The sequence below is a fragment of the Zea mays genome, chromosome 8, assembly GCF_902167145.1.
Source record: "Zea mays cultivar B73 chromosome 8, Zm-B73-REFERENCE-NAM-5.0, whole genome shotgun sequence".
Classification (NCBI taxonomy): domain Eukaryota; kingdom Viridiplantae; phylum Streptophyta; class Magnoliopsida; order Poales; family Poaceae; genus Zea; species Zea mays.
The window spans coordinates 115,157,485-115,169,367 of NC_050103.1; the positions used below are offsets into that span (position 1 = coordinate 115,157,485).

At 43.3% G+C, this 11,883-nt stretch overlaps 1 protein-coding gene across 1 annotated transcript; it reads left to right on the forward strand.

The window, feature by feature from the left end:
- The first annotated feature begins 1,855 nt into the window (after nucleotides 1–1,855).
- LOC103635727 (wall-associated receptor kinase 1) lies at nucleotides 1,856–11,642 on the forward strand. The gene is made up of 4 exons (XM_008658108.2): nucleotides 1,856–2,939; nucleotides 3,186–3,314; nucleotides 9,329–9,466; nucleotides 10,157–11,642. The coding sequence occupies exons 1-4, from the start codon at nucleotides 2,000–2,002 to the stop codon at nucleotides 11,350–11,352; spliced, it is 2,403 nt and encodes an 800-aa protein (XP_008656330.1). The 5' UTR covers nucleotides 1,856–1,999; the 3' UTR covers nucleotides 11,353–11,642.
- The last annotated feature ends 241 nt before the right edge of the window (nucleotides 11,643–11,883 follow it).

Here is an 11,883-nt window from a genome sequence, read left to right on the forward strand (position 1 = left end):
CGAGCAACAAAGGTAGCTTGTAACTCCTACTACGGTTGAGGACATCATAACTTATTATTGTGATTAATATTTCACATTTAGTTTTGTATTACTAAATTTATTATTTTATCTAGTCTCTAACCTATCAAAATAATTATAAAAATTGTAATATATTTTACTAGGCTAAATTATAGCACTAGCTAACAAATAAATTAATTGTGTGTGTCTAATTATGGATGGCAAAGAAATGATGAGTATAGTTTCCAATGGTATATAAAGAATCTGCTCTATTTATTAGCACTTACTAACAGCCACAATTTAACGGTGATGACACAAACGGGATGTAAAATCTATACTAGTGACAATAAAGGGATGATTAATTTTTCAGTAATAACAAACCGAGCGTAGCTTTTAAAGAATTTGCTCTTTTTCTCCGCGCGCGCAGCTATCGAGTCGCGGGCAATATAGCATAGACTACGAGCAGCATCCTCCTGTCCTGTGGCTCCCTGATTTGTCGGTAGCTGGAATGCACGTGTCGTCTGACAACCACGCGGGTGGCCGGGAATAATAATCCCATACAGCAGGGATCTCGAGATGCAGACAGTCGAGTGGAGGCCGGGCGCGGACTCCGTCAACTTCAGCCCGGCTGGTTGTCCGACAGGCGACTGGCGTGTACGTATGTGACAGTCGTTGTAAGCATACAATGCTGTTCTGTCTGAATATCTATCCAAAACACCGTTCGTTGCTAGTAAATCACAAGTTATATTAGGACACGCTGCTAAATGGATAAAAAAGTTTATTAGGACACGAGTCCTTAAACCTGTTTGATCACATGATTATTCTTAAGACAGGACTAGATGATTTGATTAATTAGAATCGGCCTAATAAAAGATACAAATCGATCCAGCCTAGCCTGGTTCAATTCTAGTGTACCATCCCCCCTCTCTCGTAGTCTCGTCCCTGTCAACTCCACTCTCGCTCCTACTGCTACAGTACAAAGACAGCAACGTGCTACAACATTAGCATACAACAACATCGGCTTTTCTATTTCAGAATTAATTAATGCACACAGATTTATTTCAACGCTTAGAGATCACACAACATAATATATTTTTTATTGAATTCAAAATTACAAAGTGCATAGTAACTAAAATAAAATCATATGACGATTGTAGGTGGGTAATAAGGGTACGGTATGGTGGTGGACGCGCGGCCAGAAATAGTGTGCGGGGACTGAGGCGAAAACATCGGAGCGACGATGCAGTGGAGAAGACTCATCAAACGGAAGGGTTGTAGGTGATCCATCGGATTGCAAGAGATCAATGAAGGTGTTCATGTTCTAGGGACCAACCAGACATTGTGTGAAGAAAGGGAAATTTGGAAGAGAGAAATGATGTGTGGAACGAGCTCCACCCGAGTAGGGGTATTTATAGAGGGGTTGGCGATGAAATTTATGATTTTTTTGCAATGTCTTTTGAATTTTTTTTGGACTCCAAGCGGTTAAAAATGCCTAGTTGCAACGACTAACACGTGGACCAATCAGAAGCCGTCACGTCGCTCTCGCCTACCGTCTCGTCCGTGCCGGTGTGTCGACCGCCTCTCGCCCTCCTCTAGCGCCCGAGCACGCGCTCTAGTGCAAGCGAGATCCCGCTCTCACCGGGCAAGAGCGGCGTCGCCTAGTCCCTCAATCCAAACGGGTCAAACTAAACGGGGCCTTATACTTTGTTGATGTATGGCTCTCTACGGTCACTACACACTTATGCCAGTGCATATATTATAAATAAAAGTCTCTTATAACACAAAAAGAGAGAAAGAACCCACGTTTTAAACTTATACTGTAGAGCGCTGTTGTGTCTGAAATCCAGCCATGGCGCCACGCTCCTCACTCGTGTCATGTCCTCGCTGTTTCCTTGTCACGTACGTTCACGCGGTAGGTATGTAGCGGTGCTATATAATATATATACATTCATGGATCTCGGATGGACGCTCGGTTCCGTTGTAGTGCGCAGCAGGGTTGTCGATGAGCAGAAGAGTGGCGGCCGCATTGGTGGTGCTGTGTGCAGCGACGACGGTGGCGGTGTTGGCCGGTGACGAGGATGATATCACGCTTCCCGGCTGCAGGAGCCGGTGCGGGAACATGAGCATCCCGTACCCGTTCGGCGTGGAGGCCGGGTGCTACCTCCCCGGTTTCAACGTCACCTGCAGGAGGAGGAACGGCGATGGCCCAGCGGCGGCGGCGGATGAGCTGCTGTTCCTTGGCGACGGCACCGTGCAGGTGCTGGAGATCTCCATCCCCAACGCCACGGTGCTCATCAACTCCAGCGCTGGCTACTTCGATGGCGACAAGTACGTTTCCTTGTCCAGTCCGGGCACATGGAGCGGCGCGCTCGGGAGCGGCGACGGCGACGGGGTGGGGGTGTACAGTCTAGCGTGGGGGAGGAACAAGCTCTTCGCTATGGGGTACAACGTGCAGGTCCGCCTGGAGGCGGATAACGAAACCTCCAGCGTCTGCGTCTCCTTGTTCTTCGAGGGCAACTTCGCCGCGCCGACCGACGACTGCGCCGGCTTCCTCTGCTGCCAGTCTCCCATCTGGGATCAGCGCACATCCTACAGGTTCAAGGCCCTCTCGCTGAATGGGTCGGCGGCGAGCCTCGAATCTGACACCTATGCCTGGATATTGGATTCCGAGTTGCGCTTCCAGTACGGCGCGCCGCAAAAGGACGCGCTGACACTGCCGGCGTTGCTGGACTGGAGGATCAACCACACGACGTGCCACGCCAACGCTTCTTCGCCGGCGTGCCGCAGCAGGCATAGCTTCTGCCATGACGGGTCCCTGGAAGTGTGCCGCAGAAACGACTCCCTTTGCCACAACTCGACTGCTGGCTTTGGTAGGGCGCACATCTGCCGGTGTGACGAGGGATACCGAGGCAACCCTTACCTTCCCAATAATGGATGCAAAGGTGTGTGTGTATATATATATATATATATATATATATATATATATATATATATATATATATATATATATATATATATATATATATATATATATATATATATATATATATATATATATATATATATATATTCTCCTAAAATCTAGCTACCAGTAGCAGTATTCATTTCATACTCCTAGTATAGATATATGCAACACATGTATATATACTGCCTGCAGCTGGCCGCCTCACACTGTTCCTTCAATTCAGATGTCAACGAATGCGACCATCCAGACACCTACCCTTGTCATGGCATCTGCACCAACACTGACGGAGGATACAAGTGCGAATGCGTTCCTGGCTTCGCGGGCAATGCTTCTGTACCAACTGGATGCAAAGGTACACGTACCATATATATCGATCGTAAATACGAGTGTTATGTGAAGCCATTCAACTGCTAGCTTGCTATATGTGATGTGATGGTCTCTCACATCAATCATCACTTAATCGTTCAGTAATTTTCCCCATGAACCTCATTCTGCTAACGAAATCTGAATAATTATTGTATTCATCCATTTTTTAAAATGTTCACTAACTATCAAAGCATCTCAGTTACAGATCGATGAATGACAACATTTTCAGTAAAAAGACAACGTAAGCACAGTAATTGCTAAATGAAATTGTCACTGCCTACCGCTTTAGCGATGCAGAAAGACACAACAATTGTTCAGCCATTACTTAATCATTCAGTAATTTATTAGAACTTCAGTAATTCTTCCGACGAATCTCATTCTATTGATGTTACCGACGGAATCTGAATAAACGACAAGTTGGATCAGGCGCGCAGGGGGGGATCGTGGATCCATCACACACGGTTCTCGGGCGGTCAGACGCGCGGGGGAGGGCACACGGGGCTAGGTGCGTGTTGGGGCAAGGAGCGGGGTGGGGCTGGTCTGGTCTAGGTGAAGCTTTACCATAGGTGACAATATATAGGGCTGTAGTTTTCCATTTGAAAATGGTTTAATGAACTTCGCATTAGATACCTCCGACCCCAACAGGAGCACCGGTGCATGATTTTTGGTTCGATCGGGTGGGGACTAGCCCGATGGGGACATTGGTGGGCACACCACCAAGTTTAAGCATAAAATCCTCAAGTTTGAGCGTAAATAGTGTCAGATATATCATAAATGTTATTACAATGGTCAACACGATATCACGTACGTGAATTCACGTGTTTATCGTAAATACGGAGCCAACATGAGAGACGTGAGTATATCTGTTACGTCGTATTCATGGTCGTAAAATTCTCATGTTTAAGCATAAATGGTGTCAGATATAGTGTAAATGTTGTTACAATGGTCAGCACGATGTCACATAAGACCCCCCGCATAGCAGTCGTGCGTGAAACTAGTTGGTTACCGTAAATACTGAGCCAATGTGAGAGACGTAGATATCTCTAGGACATGGTATTCATGATCGTAAAATTCTCAAGTTTGAGTGTAAATAGTATCAGATATAGAGTAAATGTTGTTACAATAGTCAGCGCGATGTCACGTACAACCCCTCTATAACAGACGTGCGCGAATCCAAGTGGTTACGGGACCTGTAAACGTTGGGTCAGGTCGTGTTCGGGTTGTGAGTCATTTGGTATGGACCGTACCCAACCCATGCCTAGTGTCAGATTGGGTTGGGTTGGCCCGTTCTTCCATGTTGGGCATGTCGGGTCGGATTTTTTGGGGTTAGGTCAATTATTTTAGTTTTGGGTTGATTTTTTAGGTTAGGTCGGGTTTTGTTAAAAAAATCATGGCCCGTGTCCGGGCCATGGGTTGTTGCGAGACAAAAATAATGGTTTGTACCCGCTCATTGCATTGGTCGGGTCATGTCACGTTTTTTCGGGCGAGTCGAGTCGGGGGTGGCCAATGCTCAGGTTTAGTTACCATAAATATCGTGCCAACGTGAGAGTCGTGGATATCTCTAGGACGTGGTATTCATGATCGTAAAATTCTCAAGTTTAAACATAAATGGTGTTAGATATAGTGTAAATGTTATTACAGTGGCCAGCATGACGTCACGTATAACCTCCCATGTAACTGGCAAGCATGAATCCATGTGGTTACCATAAAAACCGAGCCAACATGAGATATGTGGATATCTCTGTGAAGTCATATTAATGATCGTAAACTCCTCAAGTTTGATCGTAAATAGTGTTAGATATAGCGTAAATGTTGTTACAATGGTTAGCACGAACTCCAACACCAGATCCGAACGGACGCGATGGAGAAGACGAAGCCCGTGAACAATGACGACAGGCGCTCCACAGTCCAGCTCTTGGCCTTGATGTCGAACACCTAGAGGGCATGTCGGCCGCCATCGCCATCGAGTGCGCTGGTGAGCACCACCTTCTCCCTGGCACCGACGTCGACGATGCGCCGGTCTTGAGGCCCGACAGGTGTGTCCCCAATCTCGTGCCAACCATAGTGAGTGCACATCCACTCTATGACGGCGTTGCCCTTGATTCACCATACACGGCCGTAGACGATGATGTGTGTGGCGCGTGCACACTCGAGCTTGCGCCACGCCCGCAATGCAGCAAGAAGCATCAGGCGTGCACGCCACTAGTAGATGGCGCCCAAGTGAAGGTAAGTGGGCGAGATGGCTATGGTTAAGGAAAAATGGTGGCATCACGAGCAGTCAGGCATGTTTTATAGGCATCCAGGATCATAGTGTTAGCACGATATATATATATATATACTCCCTCCGGTGCAGTAAAGGTAGTCATTTAGGACATGATTGTGCATACCAAGGAGTGATTAATTATCATGGAGTTTTCCATGTTTGCCCTTATTAAATAGGGATATGGGTGCATTAACATCACCAAAACAATCAAGTTTGATTGGTTGCTGCAGCACCTCCTGAGGCATTCTAGACTGGAGGTCTCAAGCTCGATTCCCCTTGAGCGCAGCTTTTTTTCCGATGCAATTACTCAGGGGCAGCGACGTCAAAAATCCCAGACCCACGCGCGCTACGACTTCTTTTGTGCACTCTCGCTCACGCACAGGATGACTTCTTTTACTGCACCGGAGGGAGTATATATATATAGCCCTGGGATTCCGATAGATATGGGAAGCCCCAGCCAGGGTAGTGGTCACGCGCGTGGTCAGGTCGGGCCAGTGGGGCACGTGCGTCCGCGCGATTGTGGGGCACATTTATGCATGCGTAAACATGTGTTATGTTTTGCATAAACAGAAGGTGCGCACGTGGTGGGATCGAGTTGGGATGGACGATGGTGGGCCAACGTCGTGTTCGCTGGTCGGGTAGTTGGTTCCTACTCGTGTTTATGCTAGCATATTTAATGGTTCAGACTTGCATAACAAGAGAGCGGCAACAAACTTTTCATTGGTTCGTTTAGGTGGGTCCACACACCACCATGATTAGCGTGCCCACGAAGTTGGAAGTTACCGTATATATCGGAATAGAAGATATGGAGCTGATCGTGCGTGGGAGCTCAGACAGATTTCAGCGTAAAACGTGAACCAAAACAACATAAATGGGTATGAATTTTAGTGTAAATCATCGATCTATTTCATAACGAAAACATGTATGGAAACAAAAAAAATCTGATTTAAATGTTTTATTTCCTCCATAAATATAGGATCTCTCCAACATCCATACTTCAAGGCTCGTTAGAACTAGTTTATGATATATACTGATACTAATTATACAACACGATAAAGTTATTTATGCCCTACGGTAGACTGCGTAAAAATCTATTTTCTGTTGCATGTACACAAATTTAGGATGACAAGAATATGAGTTGAAAAGGAAATGGATCGACATACGCAAGATTTATGGAATTGTGGCAAATGACCTCATTTCTTAGAGCAGTTACCTTTTCTAAATTTCTATTTTGTTGCATAAATGTGTGGGTCGTAAATATATCTTATACATATGGCATAAATGGTAGGAACCCAATACACACTAGATTAAGTAAACGAGATAATGTATAAAATCAATAAATCGTTTGCGTAAAATGTGAAAGAAATATCATAAACAGACAAATAGATGGAAGCGGAGCCATGAACTGAAATATAGGTCGTAAAAACCTATTGACATTGACATAAATATGTATAGAAATTAGCATAAAAATAGGACCGCCGCCCTGCGGAACCGTCGCCTTGCATCTGGGATGCGCCACCACTTCGTGCCTAGGGGAGGATGTCATCGTCGCTCACGCCTAGGGAAGTCCGCCATCACCGCTCCCACCTTGGATGGCATCGCAGTCGTACGCGCTCAGGAGTCGACCCTCGCGCGCATGCATCCCGAGATCCGTTGCACCAACCGCTCCCACCTCGCCGTCATGCACGCCTTAGGGGTGTCGTTGTTGCTCTCGTGCCCCCTGGGATCCGTCGCCGCGGCCGCTGCCACATTGTCGTCGTGCGCAACTCATGGGGCCGCCGCCGCGTGCGTGCCCTCGGGATCCGATGCCGCAGCCGCTCCCACCTCGCTGCCGCGCGCGCCTCAGGGGGACAATCACCGCGCGCTGGCCTCAAGAATCCGCCGCCACGAGCGTGTCCCCCAGATCCACCGTCGCGAGCGTGTCCCCCAGATCCGCCATCGCGCGCTTGCTCCCAGGATCCGCCGCCGCGCGCGCCTCTCAAGGGTGGGGGCGTAACTGTCGGCATCGCTAAAACTAAACCCTAGCGATCTAGAGCTTTTTTATAGATGCTTCGGACCTAGTGCGGCTGAACCGGTTGGCAACATCGGGTTAGAGCTTTTTGCTCAGCTATTGGAAGCCCAGGGCTCCTAATATCATATATATATATATATAAAAGTCGGTTGCTCTCCCCCATCCATTCGTAACTGTAGAAATTTAATTTAATTACGACATCAACCCATGCTCTTGCATACACTAGTCTAATACACATGCTAATGTTACGGTCCCGAGGAGAGGAGGGGGCGTCAAGGTCGGTGGGGAAGGACAAAGGTGCGAGTGAGGAACGAGGGAGAAAGGATGATCCAAATAACATTGGATGTTGGATTTGAGTGAGTAATAGAGAGAAGCATTATCCAGTGACTTGAACTGTTGGTTTTGAGGGTGTGTTATATGTGAGTGCAATTCGTTTGGTAAATTTAGGGGATATTATTAGTGTAGAAATAATTTCGTTGGGTAGGTTCTGCAAAGTTTATACCGATGGGTTATATAGTGATATAGAAGAGTATGTGCGCACACAAAGCTAGTAATGTTACCTTTATAAACCTTAAGAACTTATAGATAAACTTGGACCAACAACTAAGCAAAATTGCTAATCTTCGTTCTCTCATTTGTTCGTACTCTAATACAATACTTGTATCGATATTTTCTTATCTTTATCCGTCTACAATAGAAATTATTTAACTGGTACTACTTTGAGTTAGCTTTTTATATATATCTTATTGATGATAAAAGTGAGAGAGACTTAGAAACAATGACTTAATTTTATTTATCCATCTTTTATAGTAGTAGATGTTGATGATGTATAAGTCGATTTGAACTAAAAAAATCATTTATTTCGAATATCTGGGTAATTTACATACAAACTTAATGGTAATGACATAGATTGGTAATTTGTTTTTAGATTTACAAAATCAAATTGAAGTACCTTTTATAATGCATAGATGAGTAATTTAACTATAAATTTATGTGGTTTTAAATCATTCTTTTGAATGGCATAGCCGGTAGTTTATATATTTAAATCATTCTATTGTAATGGTACGTATTTTATATGTAAATTAACATAGGTGGTCATTAATTCTATATATTTCGTAATGGATGGTGGCTAATTTATATGAAAATTGAGGTGTTAATTTTAAGTTATATTTTATAATGGCATGATAGGATAATTTATACACAAATTTTTGGGTTAGTTTATCCTACCTATCATAATATCATGGTGGGCAATTTTTAAAAAGGCTAGGCGCATTAGATCTAATGTCTATAATCATTACAATTTATATGATGAATGGTTACATGTTCCTAATTTTTATGATAACATATAGAACTTATTTTTTTCTAGCATGTCTTATGAGGATAAATATGGGGCCTCCAACGTATTAACAAGATTTTGAGCTAGCCAAGGTCGAACATTTAGGAATGGGCGTTTGGTAGTATTTATAAGAGGCTAATTAGCTTCTATCAATACTAAGTAACTTTAGCACTACTCCTGTCTGTCTGACTAGCCAACCATATCTAAATATTTTGAAGGAAACAGTTACAGACTACGCCTGAGATGTCTACCTACATTCCATGTACACACTATATATATATTTCAATTTATCTAAGTTGCTTTTTTGTTTGGTTTATTCGCATACATCTTCGTTTTTCCTTGTTGCTAGGCAGCTTGTTTCTTCTCTCATATACAGTATTTTCTTTTCAGACATCGACGAGTGTGCTCATCCTCATCTCTACCCATGTTATGGGGTTTGCCTAAATAAGATGGGATCTTTCGATTGCCAATGCAAAAGGGGAACATATGGTGATCCCTTCACAAAGGGGGGCTGCAGTTACCTCACAGGTGAAACACTAGTTACCTACTTTCTGTTTCTTTGAGATGCACCTATAACCTGATTAATGTGCTTTCACTACTAGTGAATACACCATAAATGTTGGTGTTGGACCTGGCTTTGGCTATACTCCCTCCATACGAAATTAAAATTTATTTTAGATTTTTAATAAATTCATATATTATCTAATATATATGTTTTGTATATATGCATAGGATGCTAATTATTCATTTGAATATAGACATAGAAACTAGAAGATAAAGCGAATGCTACATTTTGGGACGAAGGGAGAGTAGTAGCTAGTAGCCTATGTCTACCGTTGTAATCACTGTCGGTAGACAATTTCTTTGACATTTTTTTTCCTCCAACCAACAGGAAAATTCTCATAATTATATTCTGTCAGCACTGTACACACCAACAAGAAATTTTGAAAACTCGCAGAAAATACTAATTGTTCTAGTAGTGAATAGCCATCATATCATTGTTGGGTTCTCGGCAGCGATACACAATGGCTACCACCGGTAGCATGTAGCAACAACTGACAGTGATTCCTACATAGCATCACTGCTAGGGTTGTATATTGGCTGCTGCATTGCAACTGCAACCCTCCTATGGAGTTTAAAATGGCCACTAACCTTTTTTCTCTTGAACATGTTTGCTAACACCAAAATGTGATGCTGACTTTTAATTATTTGTTTCAGTTTGGGAAATGGGGTTAGCAATTGGTGGTGGAACAGGATTTTTGCTTTTGGCACTTGGGGCACCCATCATATCACGTAAAATCAAGCTACATAAGGCTAAAAGGAAAAAAGAGAGATTTTTCAAACAAAATCATGGCCTGCTACTACAACAATTGGTATCACAAAATTCAGACATCAGTGAAAGGATGATCATTACCATTGGGGAGCTAGAGAAGGCTACAAACAACTTCCATCCGTCTCATGAAGTCGGTGGTGGAGGGCATGGTGTTGTGTATAAAGGACTTTTAGACCTACAAGTTGTTGCCATCAAGAAATCAAAAATTATAGTAAAAAGAGAAATTGATGATTTCATAAATGAGGTTGCAATTCTTTCACAGATCAACCATAGGAATATTGTCAAACTCCTTGGTTGTTGTCTTGAGGCAGAAGTTCCACTATTGGTGTATGAGTTTATATCAAATGGCACTCTTTCGCACCATCTCCATGTTGAAGGAACAATTTCACTCTCATGGGATGACCGACTAAGGATTGCCCTCGAAATTTCCAAAGCTTTGGCTTATCTACATTCATCAGCTACAACACCAATACTTCACAGAGACATCAAGTCATCTAATATACTTCTTGATGATAATTTAACTGCAAAGGTATCAGACTTTGGTGCTTCAAAGTACATCCCAATTGATCGGACTGGAGTGACTACTGATGTGCAAGGAACCTTTGGCTACTTAGATCCAATGTATTATTATACATCCCGACTAACTGACAAGAGCGATGTTTTTAGTTTTGGTGTTCTTCTTATAGAGTTGCTTACCAGAAAGAAACCATATGCCTACAGATCCGATGATGGTGATGGTCTCGTTTCAGAATTTTCATCATTGCTAGATCAAGGGACCTTGGTTGACATTATAGATCCTCAAATCATGGAGGAGGATAAACAAGTCGATGAAGTTGCCAAACTAGCAGCAAAGTGTACAAAATTGAGTGGAGAAGATCGGCCGACAATGAGGGAAGTTGAGATGGCACTTCAAAACTTAAGAGCCACAGAGAAGCATGCTCATAATAATACAACATCAACGAATAAATATGAAAAAGGTAAAACCTCTCAGTACATGCCATTTGGGGGGCTCGCCATAGAAACAAGTAGACAATATACTATGGAAGAGGAAATGTTGTTGTCAGCAAGGTATCCACGATGAGATCCTCTTGTGGCCAGAAGAATAATGCCGCTTTTTGTACCCGTTTACTTTCCAAATAAATGCATGTATCAAACCAAAGGACAATTGTTCCTCTTGTTCGATCCTCTTTTGAATGATGCCCGAAAATTTTCTTGGGGATGTGCTGCCCAAAAATTTCTTCAGTTATTTTAAGATTTCACCATTCTAAGTGGTGTGAAATGATGGTTACTTCTTCCTCTCCTGTTTTATTATCACAACAAATTCTTGTTTACGTGTATGTATATAGTTTGATGTCCTTTTTAGTTACAACATTTTCATGAGCACTCTTCTTTATATGATTGCATAAAGTTGTTTGCTTAGTTCATGGCGACAATGTTCATCATCGACGACCGCCGCCTAGCTAGCTGCCATATGGCACAATTGACAACATTAGCAATTATTATGATCTCGACTTTTCATTAGGTGGAAGTACTAGCAAAGATTTACTAGGGTGATGCAAGGCAGTTAAGCTCTCTAAGGCGGTAGATGATATCAAGGTGAGCTCCTTTGTGC

What these genes read in the sequence shown, in the direction of transcription:
- LOC103635727 (XM_008658108.2), top strand. Translation starts at nt 2,000, where the DNA reads ATGAGCAGAAGAGTGGCGGCCGCATTGGTGGTGCTGTGTGCAGCGACG. An exon ending in TGTACCAACTGGATGCAAAG is followed by an intron (nt 3,315 to 9,328) that starts GTACACGTACCA and finishes TTTTCTTTTCAG; the next exon opens with ACATCGACGAGTGTGCTCAT. An exon ending in GGGCTGCAGTTACCTCACAG is followed by an intron (nt 9,467 to 10,156) that starts GTGAAACACTAG and finishes TATTTGTTTCAG; the next exon opens with TTTGGGAAATGGGGTTAGCA.